General features: G+C 41.4%; 1 protein-coding gene across 8 annotated transcripts in view; it reads left to right on the forward strand.

Annotated features, from left to right (window-relative positions):
* IL20RB (interleukin 20 receptor subunit beta) overlaps positions 1–13,765 on the forward strand; it is a 45,573-nt gene that overhangs the window by 1,384 nt on the left and 30,424 nt on the right. For 6 of the 8 annotated variants that reach the window (XR_008381608.1, XM_053599304.1, XM_053599303.1 and 3 more), the window contains exons 2-3: positions 6,777–6,939; positions 8,526–8,716. Coding sequence is in view for 7 of the 8 variants with exons in the window: in XM_053599304.1 (XP_053455279.1) it covers positions 6,777–6,939; positions 8,526–8,716 (354 nt within the window). In the remaining variant the exon portion in view is untranslated. The remainder of the gene's footprint in view (positions 1–6,776; positions 6,940–8,525; positions 8,717–13,765) is intronic. The other 2 variants (XM_053599305.1, XM_053599309.1) reach the window with 1 other exon arrangement.

Genomic DNA, 13,765 nt, shown 5'->3' on the forward strand with positions numbered 1-13,765 from the left:
CTTTGACACTTGACCCCATATCCTCTAGCTTCAATAGATTACTGCTTTTTACAGCACTGGCCTGAGGGCAGGGTCTCAACATCTTTTCTGATATCCCTGCAGCCCCTATCATAGGCTAAGAACGCTGCTTGTTTGATTAGTCAGTTGTTTGGTTGTTTAGATGTTGGGGCAAAAAGTTGCCAAGGAAATATTCCTCCACTAAACCAGGGAGGAGATGGGAGACCAAATAAGAAGAGGAAGGATCGGCATTTTTAACTTGACATTTTCTTTAATGAGTCCAGTCTTTTCAGTCTTTGCTTGAAAACTCCTATTTCAAACAGAGCTGGAGGTGAGTGTGCTCTTCAGATGCATAAACGTATGCAGAAAAAAACAAAAAATAGAGGAGAAAATTACATGGATGGTGAAGCCAGAAAGACCTGTGTATGAATTTTGGCTCTGTTGCTTACCAGTTTAGGGACTAGATCATATAAATTCAGTTTCCTCATCTGTGAAATGGTCATGCTAGCCACCTTGAGGTAGGGAGGTGTTAAATAAGATGATACAAACAAAATCACTTTGAGGACCTCAATCTGTCCCCACCCCCAAATGTTAGTTATTGTTATCCTGGCTATACAAATAGATTGGTGGTGTCAGCAGATAATTGCTTTTGCTGAGGTTGCTTTTATGCAATTTTGACCATTTCCTCTGCATTGTGTAGGTGCGTGTGATGAATTCTGCAAATTCTAGATAAACTTCTATTAGTTGCTATAATAGATCAGTGGGCAGATGGGTAAAATTGTCACACTCTTTCACAGAAATCATTTGTATTGCCCTGTCCCTTCCAAATGTTTGGGAAACTGATTCCTGCTGCCAATAATAGTACCAATAACAACAATGACAATCACAGCTACCATTTCTGAGTATATACTGTGCCCAAAATTCATAAATATGTTCTCTTGACTTCTCACGTCAATCCTGCAAGATAGGTGTTATTATTCCCATTTTACACATTAGGAACAGAGATTAAGAGAGGTTCAGTTATTTGTCCAAATATACATCTAGTAAGTGAGAGAATTGGGATTTGAGTCCAGTTTGGTGGGCTTAAGCCTGTGCCTTTTATACTTCTCTCCAGAGGAGGTTGAAACATTGAAAAAGGCCAGGAAAAGGGAGAAGGTTCTAAGTAAAGGAAATAAAGGAGATGGTACTGCCTTTCATGATGTATTTGCTTTAAAAGCTATTGGATATGAATGTGGTAGAAAAGGATCCAGATGTGGGGAATTGACATCAGACCCAGTGGGGGCCCTTCTAGGGAAGAGCTACAAAGATTTCTGCCTGCAAGTTTGCTCAAGGCCTTTGTGGTGGGCAGCTTTCATGCTGCCTCCTTTTTACTGGCTTAAGATTTTAGAAAATAGGTATTCAGCAGCAAAAGGCTCTAATTTAAGATTGATGAGGGATTAGGAAAAAAGAAATCAGGTAGGCTAATTTCCCTAAGGGAGCCAAGGCTTGGTTCACTTGTTCAATTTTCATTCATTTAGCATTTCTGAGCACCTTTTATGTACCAGGCCTTGGGCTGGGTGTTTATTAGAGAAGGATGAGTCCCTTGTCTCCATGGAACATAAGAGACTACTGGGAAATACACCAAAGTCTTTGACATTTGGGAATTTAACATAGTCTTAACTATTCTTTAGACACTAGAAGTAAGGTCTAAATCAGTAGCTCCCAATGTCAAGTGGACATTTGGGGAAACTTTTTAAAACACAAATGCTGGAACTTCAGAGGTTGAGATTCCTAATATTGGGATTTTTCAAAACTTCCTGAGTGAAAAAAAAAAAAAAAAAAAAAAAAAAACTTCCTGAGTGGAGCTTCTTAGACAAATAGTTGATACTAGGGCAGGAAAAATGCAAGATGAGACAAGAGCATTTTGTGGTTAAATAATGAACTGCTTAAAAAGGAATAGGGACCTAAGTACAATATATTAGCATCCTGGATTGAATTCTGGTATGGCAAAAAAGATCTTACTGGAGAAACTGATGAAATCGAAATAAAGTGTGCAGTTTAGTTAATAATAATGTACTGATGTTGGTTTTTTTTGACAAATGTGTCATGGTCACATAAGATGTTAGTATTAGGAAAAGCTGGGTGAAGGGTATACAGGAACTCTATGCACATGTCTCTGCAATTTTTCTGTACACCTAAAATTATCCAAAACATTAAAAATCTATTAATAAAATAGTATGAAAAAAGAGGATGAGGCAAGTTGCTATATATTCTAACAATTGCTAGAATTGAAAAAAGAGGATGAGAGCAAGTTAAAAGAACACAGACATCAATTTGAAAGAATTCTCCTTCGCCAAACTTGGAACAATTTGAATAGTGAAATAAATAACAATAGTGTTGCACTTAAACTGTGGAATAAAATAAATATCCATGAGTCCATACTGATATAAGTAATTGAACAAATTAATAAATAGTAGAGAAAGAATAGCTTTTCCTTAGAGAAGAAATCAATTAAATAAAAAAGTCACTATTAGAACATCATAGCAATAATTGTTAGAAGAAATATCCACCAATGGATATTAAAATTAATGGGTGAAAGTTTGAGTAGAAACAAGATATTTGCATAGTCTCAAGTCTCCCCCAAGGCTATAATATGAAGGAGAAATGATAGCTTTACAGTGGAGACAGTACCTTAACCAAATGATCAAGGTGATTAGCATCACTAGTAATCAGACATATTGACATCACTTGCTCCTGTAAGTACATGGCAAAAACATATAACCTCAAAGTTTGTAAAAACACCAGAAAAAAACAAACTGAGAAACATTTCACAAAACAACTGACCAGGACTTCGACAGTGTCAAGGTCATGAAACACAAAGATAGACTAAGAACAGATTGGAGGAGACCAACTATGACCACTAAACGTGGAATCTTGAATTTGTTCTTGGGGAGAGAAAAGAGAACTAGGGGAAAAACTGGTGAAAGTTGAGTAAACACTGAAGCTTAGTTAATAATATATTATCAATATTAATATCTTAGTTTTCATAATTACATTATGAGGCTGAGTATGTATATGTGAGCTCCCTGTATTACTTTGCAACTCCTCTGTAAGTTTGAAATTATTTCAAAATACAGCTAATCTGTTCACCATTTCACTGGACTGGCATCCAGGTGTGGGCAGGACTGTATTCCTTCCCAAATGTTTAGGGAAGAAGCTGTTTCCATGCCATTTCCAGATTCTAATGGCCACTTGTGGTAGGGGGCCACCTTTGCTCATGGCCCCTACCACAGTTTATTTAACCATTCACCAGTTGAAGAACATCTGGGCCTATTCCAGTTTGACTAGGAACATCCATGTGCAGGTCTTTTGTGACATAAATTGTCATTTATCAGGGACAAATATATATATATATATTTTTTGTAGAGACAGAGTCTCACTGTACCGTCCTCGGGTAGAGTGCCGTGGCGTCACACGGCTCACAGCAACCTCTAACTCTTGGGCTTACGCGATTCTCTTGCCTCAGCCTCCCGAGCAGCTGGGACTATAGGCACCCGCCATATCAGGGACAAATTTTTAAGAATGCAATTGCTAGAATATATAGTAACTACATGTTTGACAAGAAACTGTCACACTACTTACCAGAGTGAATGTAACATTTTACATTCCTACCAATGAGATACAAACAATCTGCTTTCTCTGCATGCTTGCTAGCATTTGGTTTTCTCATTAAAAAAGCAAACAAACTAGCCATTCTAATAGGTGTGTAGTGCTAGCTCATTGTGGTTTCAATTTGCATTTCTCTAACAGCTAATGGTGCTGAACATCTTTTCATGGGCTTATTTGCCTTCTATACCAATGTTGGTTCCTTAGTTTTGACAAATGTGTCATGGTTGCATAAGATATTAGCATTGGGGGAAGCTGGGTGAAGGGTGAAATCAATGAAATGTCTTTTGCCCATTTTCTAATTATAATAGATTGATTATTCTACTGTTGAGTTTGAGATTTTTATATATTCTAGATACTAGTGAAAATGGTTCTTTGTGAGATGGTGGTTTGCAAGTATGTTTTCCTGCTCTGTGGCTTCTCTTCTCATTCTCTTAACAGGTTCTTTTGCACAGCAAAGGTTTTTAATTTTGATGAAGCCTAATGACAATTTTTTTTCTTTTATGAAACTTGCTTTTGGTGTCAAATCTAAGAAAGTTTTGTCTAGCCCTAAAGATTTTCTCCTATGTTTTGTCTTAAGAGTTTTACATTTTACATTAAGTCTGTTATCCATTTTGAGTTGTTACATAAGGTATGAGGTTTAGATTGACTTTCTTTTCTTTCTTTCTTTTTTGCTTGCAAATGTTCCAGTATTATTTATTGAAAAGGCTATCCTTCATTGGATTGCTTTTATGCCTTTGTCAGAAGCAGTTGAGCACTTTTAGGTAGATCTGTTTCTGAGATCTCTAGTCTGTTCCATTGATCCATGTCTTTCTCTTTGCCAATACTACACAATCTTAATTACTGAAGGTCTTGGAGTTGAGTAGATTGATTCCTCTACGTTTATTCTTTTTTTCCCATTCTTTTTGAGGTTATTAGTTAGTCTAGTTCCTTTGACTTTTCTTATTCAGTTTAGAAAAAGCTGATCTATCCTATCAAAAAAAACTTGCTGGGATTCTGATAGGAATTGTCCGAAATGTGTATATCAGTTTCAGGGAGAATTGTCATCTTATTTATGTTGAATTTTCCAACTCATGAACAAATTATGTCTTTCCATTTATTTAGATCTTCTTCAATTTCTGTCAGCATTATGGAGTTTTCCCCCATATAAATTCTGGATATATTTTGTTAGATTTATACTTTTTTAGTGATAATAATTTTAATTTCTGCATATGTGTTTATTGCTAACATATAGAAATACCATTAATTTTTACATTTAAATTTTCCCCTGTGAACTCACTGCACTCACTTATTAGTTTTAGAAGTTTTTTTTGTAGATTCCATGGGATCTTCCAGTATATTGATATTATGTCATCTGCATAGAGGGGGAATTTAATCTGTACTTCTTTTGCTTTCTTTATTGCACCAACCTTGGATACCTGGAACAAATCGCACTTTTTCATGAGTGTAATTCTTTTTGTACACTATTGGATTTGTATTGATGATATTTTGTTGAAGATTTTTATATCCAAGTTAATAAGATATATTGATCTGTAGTTTATACAGTCTTTGTCTGATTTTGGTATCAGGATACTACTAGACTCTAAAGTTGGAAAGAATTATTTCCTCTTCTTTGTTTTACAAGTGATTTATGTAAAGTTGATGATAATTCTCCTTTAAACGTTTCACAGAATTCTCCAGTGAAAGCATATGGGCCTGGAGATTTTGTTTATGACATCTTTTAAATTATACAATTACACTAAAAAAAAACCAAAAAACAAAAAACTAGCTAGGTGACTGTAGTCCCAGCTACTCAGGAGGCTGAGGCAAGGGGATTGCTCAAGCCCAAGAGTTTGAGGTTGCTGTGAGGTAGGAGTCATGGCATTCTAACCAGGGCACAAAGTGAGACTCTGTTGCCAAAAAATATATAATTAAATTATCTTTATTAATTCTATTACTATATAATTTAATCATAGTGTAATTAATCTAATTAATCATAAAATGTGGCTTTGTATTTATATAACTTTATAGTCCCCAAGTAGCTGACTAGAAAATATTTTTTACTTTACTTGAGGACAGGTGTCAGAGGGAACCATTCCCTGCCCTCTCATACCATCCTACCCCTCAGCTGGCCCTTTTCTTTCTCTTACACAACTTCAAGGTTAGGGGCGGGGGCATCAGGAAGCCTCCTATGTGGGTGCCTCAGGTGGTTTTTAATGTAATGGATGCTGAGGAGGAGAGGGAGGTATACCACCAGGGTCCCCACATTAGAGAAGAGGCAGAGGAATCAGGTTGGGCATCCCTAGCAGCTCTCCAATCCCTTGTGATTACAGGGCTTGATAGCAAACAGCAGGTGCCAATCTGGAGACAGGCACAGAAATGAAAAGTTCTGAATGAGGGTCACAGCCCCACCCCCACCCTGCTGTCCATGTTCTATCTAGACCACGTCCTAGGCCTATGACTGAAACAACAAAAGGAGGCAAGTGCTGGGCATTAAAAGAAGAATGTGTGAAGAGAGGAAGAGAAAGACCATAGCAGAGTCCCAGAGCTGGCTTGGTGCCCCTCTTGACTGGATTCTGTCCATGGCAGACCTGACCCCATACTTCCCACCTGGGAGCTGATGCTCCATTGCACCTTGTGGGAGGACATGAGGCGATACGTTTGGTATCTGAGGATGGCAGTAGGAGGAGAAGGAGGTGATGAGAAGCTGATAGGAGCCTAATATGAAGGGGTGGGAGGATCAGGGTTATGCAACTTGCTTAAGGTCACATAGTAAGTGGCAGAGTTAGAGTTAAGGCCCAGATCTACATCAATCTGATGTAAGAGTCATAAGTGATTTTTTTTAAAAAGGGCCATACATAATGTGCCTAAATTTTCTCATATGTAGAGCACAGAAACTAATGGTCTTTACCTCCCAGTATGCCCTTGAGGATTAAATGAGATAAATCATGTTACTGTTCTAGGACATGACCTAGATGGAACATGGTAAGTGCCCAATAAATATTAGTCACTATTAATAATATTAATATGCCACTTTATTATCAAAGGCATGATAACAATGATACAGAAAAGTTTTAGCATTGTTTCTGGTTCAAAAACACATGATGCCTTTCTTTAGACACTAATTTGAAACTGTGCATTCCTCCCACTACAAGCCTGCCTGTCAACCTGTCTATCTGCCTTGATCCCAGATGGAGTGGCCATTCTGCCTGCCCCTTGGAACCTCTCTGTACATTCAACCAACATGAAACATTTTATGATGTGGAGCCCAGTGATTGTGCCTGGAGAAACAGTGTACTACTCTGTTGAGTACCAGGGGTGAGTTTGTTTTTTTAAAACAGTTTTTCTCCCTTAGCTAGCAGTTGGTTCCTGAAAGCACAGCCCTTCCTCCTCAGCCCAAGGAGGCTTTGTGAGTCCAGGAGTAGATTACGTCCCACAAAGTGCCCCTTCTGTGTGCATGGGCATTGAGAGAGTTGAAGGAAAAAGGGAAATTATCCCTTGGCTTTGACAGTGGGTTCTTTGGGAACACAAATGTATATAAACACATTTTCGTGGAGCTTCTTTTCAATAGTGAGTTACCTGTTTAATTAATTTGTCTCTAACTTAAAATGGATAAACCCTTGAAGACTCAGAGTTTTGGGAGCTGGGGGTGGCCTCAGGTTTCCTGACAAGGAACTTATACATAGAACTTATACATAGAAGCTAAAACAAACCATGACCCTAAAGGTCAACAAGACCTGGGGCCAACAAAGAGCTCTGGTCTTCTACAGGTATCCAGATGCTTGCTGCTGTTGAGGAGTGACAGGGACATAGAAGCTGCTCGATGTATTTCATTAATAAACTTAACACCTACATATGTAGACATTCTTCCAGACTCAGGGATACAGTTGACAAATTTTTTGGATATTGGGACCTTACATCTAGAAGAGGAGACAGACAGTAAATATACTTGGTCTGCATTCTCCAATGCGGTAGCCATTAGCCACAGGTGGCTATTTTAATTTAAATTAATCAAAATGTTTATCTCCTCGTCCCATTTGAAGTGTTCAATAGCCACATGTGGCTACCATAGTGAACATCATTGCTCTGGAACATTTTCATCATCACAGAAGTTTTCTATTGAGCTTCACAGTTCTAGGAGATTTCAAATAGTGATCAGTGCTAGAAGGAATCTGAAAGGCTAATGCTATGGGTGATATTAGGTGATATTTACACCATATCTGAAGGACACGAGGAGCCAGCAGAGCAGAGCATTTGAGACAGAATGGGTAGTTAAAAGAAGTCTTAAGGCAAAAAGAACTCAGCATTTTGGAGGACTAACCAGTGTGGGGAGAACATCATGCTTAGGAGGGAGTGAGAGATCAGGCAAAGAGTCTTGCAGGCCATGAGAAAGTTTTTGGACTCCATTCTATGTGCTATAGGAAGCCATTAAGGAGAGAAGTGAATGACGAATGATTCAAAGGATGGCAGAAGTGCAAGCTGGGCAACCACAGAAAGGCAAGGAACAATGGTGACTGAGATTAGGGTAGTGAGGGGAGATGAAGGTATCTGGACAAATTGAGGTTTATGCCTCCCCATGTGGTAAGCAAAGGAGTAAGGGAGAATGGATGGTTGGTGAGGGAGATCATGGAGGAACAGGGGTATAAAGAAAATGCTTGTTTGGGGGCAGCGCCTATGGTTCAAAGGAGTAGGGTGCCGGCCCCACATACCAGAGGTGGCAATTTCAAACTCAGCCCTGACCAAAACGGCAAAAAAAAAAAATAAATAAAAAAATAAAAGAAAGAAAGAAAATGCTTATTTTGCTAACCTATAAAAAGTAGGAGAATGAATGCCATTACTGGCAATCATCATTGAGCCTGGACCAAAGGGCTGGTGTGACTTTGTTCTTTCCTCTCCTTTGCCAGGGAGTATGAGAGACTGTACATGAGTGACATCTGGATCCCCAGTAGCTGGTGCTCACTCACCGAGGGGACTGAATGTGATCTCACTGATGATATCACAGCCACTGTACCATACAGTCTCCGTGTCAGGGCCCTACTTGGCTCACAAACCTCAGCCTGGAGCACCCTGCCACACCTCTTCAACAGAAACTCAAGTAAGGCACTTCTCTTCTCATTCCCCAGCAGCCTCCCTTTTAGGAACCACGTTCACTTATTAGTCTTTTGGGATTCCTTTTAGAATCAAAATAGTTTTGCAAAGCCAGAATATTTTGAATACAAACACCCCTTACTGGTACATTTGAAATATGCTTTTCACATATTTTCTCTCTCATGCCCTTTGACTTAGGAAGTCATTCGTGACTGTGGTGGGGATGCTGAATGTGGGGATCTTGAAGAAAAGCTGTTCTGGAGGTGGGGAGATGGTGCCAGAACTGCTGCTTTCTATCCTGATTATGCCTCTATAAATCTAATTCTATCTCCTATCCAGTACATCATTAACTCCATATTCACTGCCTGTGGGAACAGCTTCACTGTGTAAAAGGACCTATACATTTAACAGAGCCACCACAAACTCCTTTTATGGTCTGTATGGGAAAGCAATAACTTCTATTGCAATAGTACCTGGAAAAGGATTGAGAAAGAAGTAGGAGAAGAATCCAGATAGGCAGAGAATATGGCTGAGTGCAGGCATGGCCAGTGTAGAAGGATGTGTGTATTTGGGGATCAGCAAGGCAAGGGCTGGCTGGGCAGGGGATAGGTAAGTAGCTGATCACATGGAGAGGGGCCTTGACATGAAGCTTGATCAAATCAGTAGAGGACAGTTGTGGAGGAGGGCAGGGTCTAGACCAGAAGATTGTTCTGTCTTCTAGAACAATCACTATGGCTGCTGTGTGGGAAGTGAACTGCTGTAGGGTAAGGCTACAGAGCAGGGGAAGAGTGAGGAGGGGGCCATAACTCTCCTACTGAGCCAAGGGGGTTCTGACCCAGGAGTGGGAGAGAACAAATCCAAAAACATGGCATAGTTAGAAAGGACAGAGCTTGGGGACCAGTTGTTGGGGGATAAGAGGGGAGAGATAATGATGGTGCCCAGTGAACCCAGGAGAAGCAACTGGTCTTAAGGAATGGAGATATCTCTGGCTTTGTGGTCTTTGAGACTGAGGTTTCTGCAAGATTTCATGTCATTGGCATTTGGAAAACAAGCCCTTGGGGTTCAGAGAAGTCAAGCAAGACATACAACACACGGTTAATAGCTAAAGGCTTGGGCATGGATGAGATTGTGTAGGGACAAGATATGCGGGATAAAGAGAGGACAGGGTCTTGGGAAACCTCAGAGTTGAAATTGTAGATAGAGGAAAGGGCACCAAGCAGGGCTATACAGTTGGAGGGTCATGGAAAGGAGAATAGAACAGCTCCCAAGAAGCCCTTGAGAAAGTAGCTTTATGGAATGGAGGAGATGACTGTCTGGCTACTGGGGTGGAGGATTGCATGGTGGTGGGAAGGAGTGAGCAGCTCCTACTCTGAGACAGGCATAGGTGAGAATGTGTTTGGAGCTCTAGGAAAGGGAAGAAAAGAGCCTTCATTGGCCTCTATTTTCCTGATGTGACAGAAGATCCTTTGCTATGGGTGTGGATGGAGGAAGATTTGAGGCAGCCTCTCCTGTACAGGGTGAATCAAAGGTCGCTGAGGAATGTATGATATTCAGTAGAAATCAGGAGAGTTAGAAGGTGGGGAGAGACCAAGCTGGAAGAGGCTGTGGAAGGGGAAGATAATTTTGAAGGGGAAGTTGGTCCTATGGATCAGACAGATGGGGTTCAAATCCCAGCTCAGCCACTTTATAGCTGAGTCCCTGCCTCCTCATCAGTAAGAGGGGCAACAATTTGTCTCACTGAATAGTTGTTGAGGATGCATGACATGCAGTGCGTAAATGCTCAGTGCAGAGCTGTCCTAACAGAGTGCTCAACTATTGGTAGGTATTATTACTATTGTAGCCCTAGGGATGCCCAGAGCTGAAAGCCAGAGGGCAGAGGAGGGAAGTAGTGGAGCTGGAATAGGGCTGTCAGAATGGGATAGCAATAGGAATTTTGGTGCAGAATGTGGGCTCCGCTGCCCTGGCCTCCTTCTCAGGCACCAGAAGGATTTAATTAAAGTGGCAGGATGGCAGTGTAGGATCCTGGGGAGCCTAAGGATCAGTCAGGGCAGGGCACTGCAGCTCTGCCCCTGCCTGCAGTGCTGGATCAGCTATTAACACCACTTTCCTCTGGCTCTGGGAGCACTGGGCTCCATACAAGATCATTGCTGGGCCCTGGCAGCTATGTCGGAAGGTCAGATCTAGATAAGGGAGTGCCTACAAAACTATGTGGGCGGGTGTGCAGTAATACCTTTTGGTTAAAAAGGCCAGTATAAACAGGAAATGGACTTGCTGCAGGGGGTGCCGAGGAACCGGAGGCTCTGTACTGGCACAGAAGGTAGAGTGGCCCTGTGTAATCCCAGCAGATGGGCTGGAATATAAGGGTATTAAGTCTGTCTTTTTTCACTTGAAAAAGGCCACTCTGACTTCTCCCCAGACATGTGAACAATCTTCTTTTAAGGCTTTCTTGAAAATGATCTCCTACTTTTAAAGGGAAACCTTGTCGAGCTCAAGGTTTCCCTTTAAAAGTAGAAGATCCTCAATTGCACTTTAAACCTCAACTGCACTTTAGAACCACTTACGTCTGGGGCCTCTACACTGAAAGTCTGATTTAAATGATCTGAGTACGTCCTGTTCATTGGGAGTTTAAAATTCTCCCCCAAGTTATTCTCATGTATAGCCAGGGTTGAGATCCACTGCTATAGAGGCCAAACACCCCACACAGGGGAGGTTAGAAGCCAAAAAAAGCTATAAGCTCAAATTTTGGTCATTAACTATATGACTCTGGGCACACCACTTAACCTCTCTGTACAACAGAAATGATATTTAACTGGGTGGATTAAGTGAGGTATTAAAAAATATGCAGAGTGCACAGGCTAGAGGTTCCTGCCCCAACACCGTCAAACAATTCTCTGAACTGGCGCTAAGTTTAGATTATATTCTCTCTTTCTATTCTCAATAAAGATGATGATCAGAGGACCTAATCTAATCGTACCTGTTTAAAAGTGAAAGAGTCAAACATCTGTTCCCCTGGGAGGTATGTCAGAGGTAGTGCTAGTGGTGCAGTGTGGTCATATGAAGCTGAAGCCTCTGAACTAGGTGTATTTTGCACAATTGGTTCTGGAGTCCCAAGTCCTCCTGTTCCCTATTGGGGTAGCTCTCCAAAGACCAGGCATACACTCTTCCCTGATGAGGTTGATGGGCAAGTGGTTTGCTCTCTGAAAACTCCCTCCAGGAACTGCTTTTCTACTGAATGTCCACTGACCCCAGTGCCTGAGAGTTTAGCCCAGAACACATCCTACCCTATGTCCCAAGCTAAGCCCTTCTGGCATGGCTCCATCTTCAGTAGGCAGGGAGAATAGACTGCCTGTGTGGCTCTTTTGTTCTTGGCTTGCTGATGGGAAAGTATCTACAGGGACTGCAGGCCTCTGTATTTGGGACCCAACAATATGAAATATGATGTTTGTTCTCATGCTGTAATTTCAAGAATTGATGATCAGAATTTATAAAAAGCCTCTGAATTGCCTATATCTCTTTGTCAAGATATGAGATGAAAATAGGATGTTTGAAAGACATCAGTAGCCAGTACATGCCACTGACCTGTGTGAGCTGTAGAGACGCACATGCCCCTAATAAGTGTATTTGTTCCTCGGGGGCAAAGACTGGGCCTGATTATGCTCAGTATAGACATGTACTCACACAGGTATTTGGCAAGTATTAAGAAACAGCATCTGCTCACTTAGAGGAGCCAACGTGAGAAGCAATTTCTGCTGTAAAAAGTGGTAGAGGCAGGTATTGTGGGAAGATGGCTGACAAGAAGCAGCTTTTGCCAGAGGCTTGTACCCAAAGAGAGAGATATTGGACTGAAATGGATGGAAGACAAATGTGAGGAGCTCCACACTGAGAGGACTGTGTGAAGAATGCATCACCCAGGCTGAATCAAGTGGCAAAAACAAGAAAGTGGAAGAAAAACAACAGGACAACCTCTGAGCTCCATTGGGTGGGTGCAGCCAGTGCTTAAATGACTTTGGCTTTTGACTGAACTTTGGACTTGCCCCTTCTGCCAGGAATGGCTTTCTGAGCTTGACTGGGTAGGTGGGCCAGTGTTTAAGTGACTTTGGACTGAATTTTGGACTTCTGGCCTCTGCCAGGAGGGGCTCTCTGAGCTCGATTGGGTGGGTGGGCCTGGGTTTAAGTGACTTTGGACTGAACTTTGGATTAGCACTCTCTACTGGGTGGACACTCTCTGAGCTCAGTTGAGTGGGTTGTGCCTGGTGCCTGAGTGACTCTTATCTGAACTTTAGACTTGCATCCCCACTGGGTGGCAGTCCCCTGAACTTGACTGGGGAGGAAGTGCCTGGTGCCTGACTGACTTTGTCTGAGCTTTGGGCCTACGCTTTCCATAGAGCTGTGGCCCTTTGAGCTTGATTGGCTGGGAAGTGCCAAGCACATAAGCATCTCTCCTGAATTCTGTGTTGCTGTCAATGGGGCAGCCTCATGGGATTGATTTGGTGGGCAGACCAACACTGGCAGAGCAACTTTGACTGGAACTCTGGGCCAGTGCTGTCTACTGATTCTTGTCCCCCCTAGAGACACGGTCTGGGGCTCCAGATTCACTGCTTGTCTGCCTTTGTCAGTGCTGTGGTGGCATTGCAACAGTGAGGAGTGGACTCATCAGGGACAACCTATCAATTCAGCTAAAAATGTATAATTCACATATTAAAAAAATAAAGAGAGGAAGAAGCTGAAAATACTCATGAGGAGGAATTAGCAGAAGAACTCTGGCAACAGGAAAAATCAGAGCAGATCAACTCCCCCTGGGGATGCCAAAGAAAATACAACAGAAAATTCCATACACAGAGAAATTGCTAAAATGTCAGAAATAGAAGTAAGAATATGGATGGAAAATAAGATAATTGGAATGGAAGAAAAGATGGAAATAGAGAACCAAAAAATAGTTCAGAGTTGTCTCAAGAAATTAATGAATTCAAGACAGTGTCACTAAGGATATGGACATATTGAGGAAAGATATAGCAGAGCTTAAGGAATTGAAAAAAGGTATCTGAGGAGCTTCAAA

Source organism: Nycticebus coucang, chromosome 8 (assembly GCF_027406575.1).
Source record: "Nycticebus coucang isolate mNycCou1 chromosome 8, mNycCou1.pri, whole genome shotgun sequence".
NCBI classification, from domain to species: Eukaryota; Metazoa; Chordata; class Mammalia; order Primates; family Lorisidae; genus Nycticebus; species Nycticebus coucang.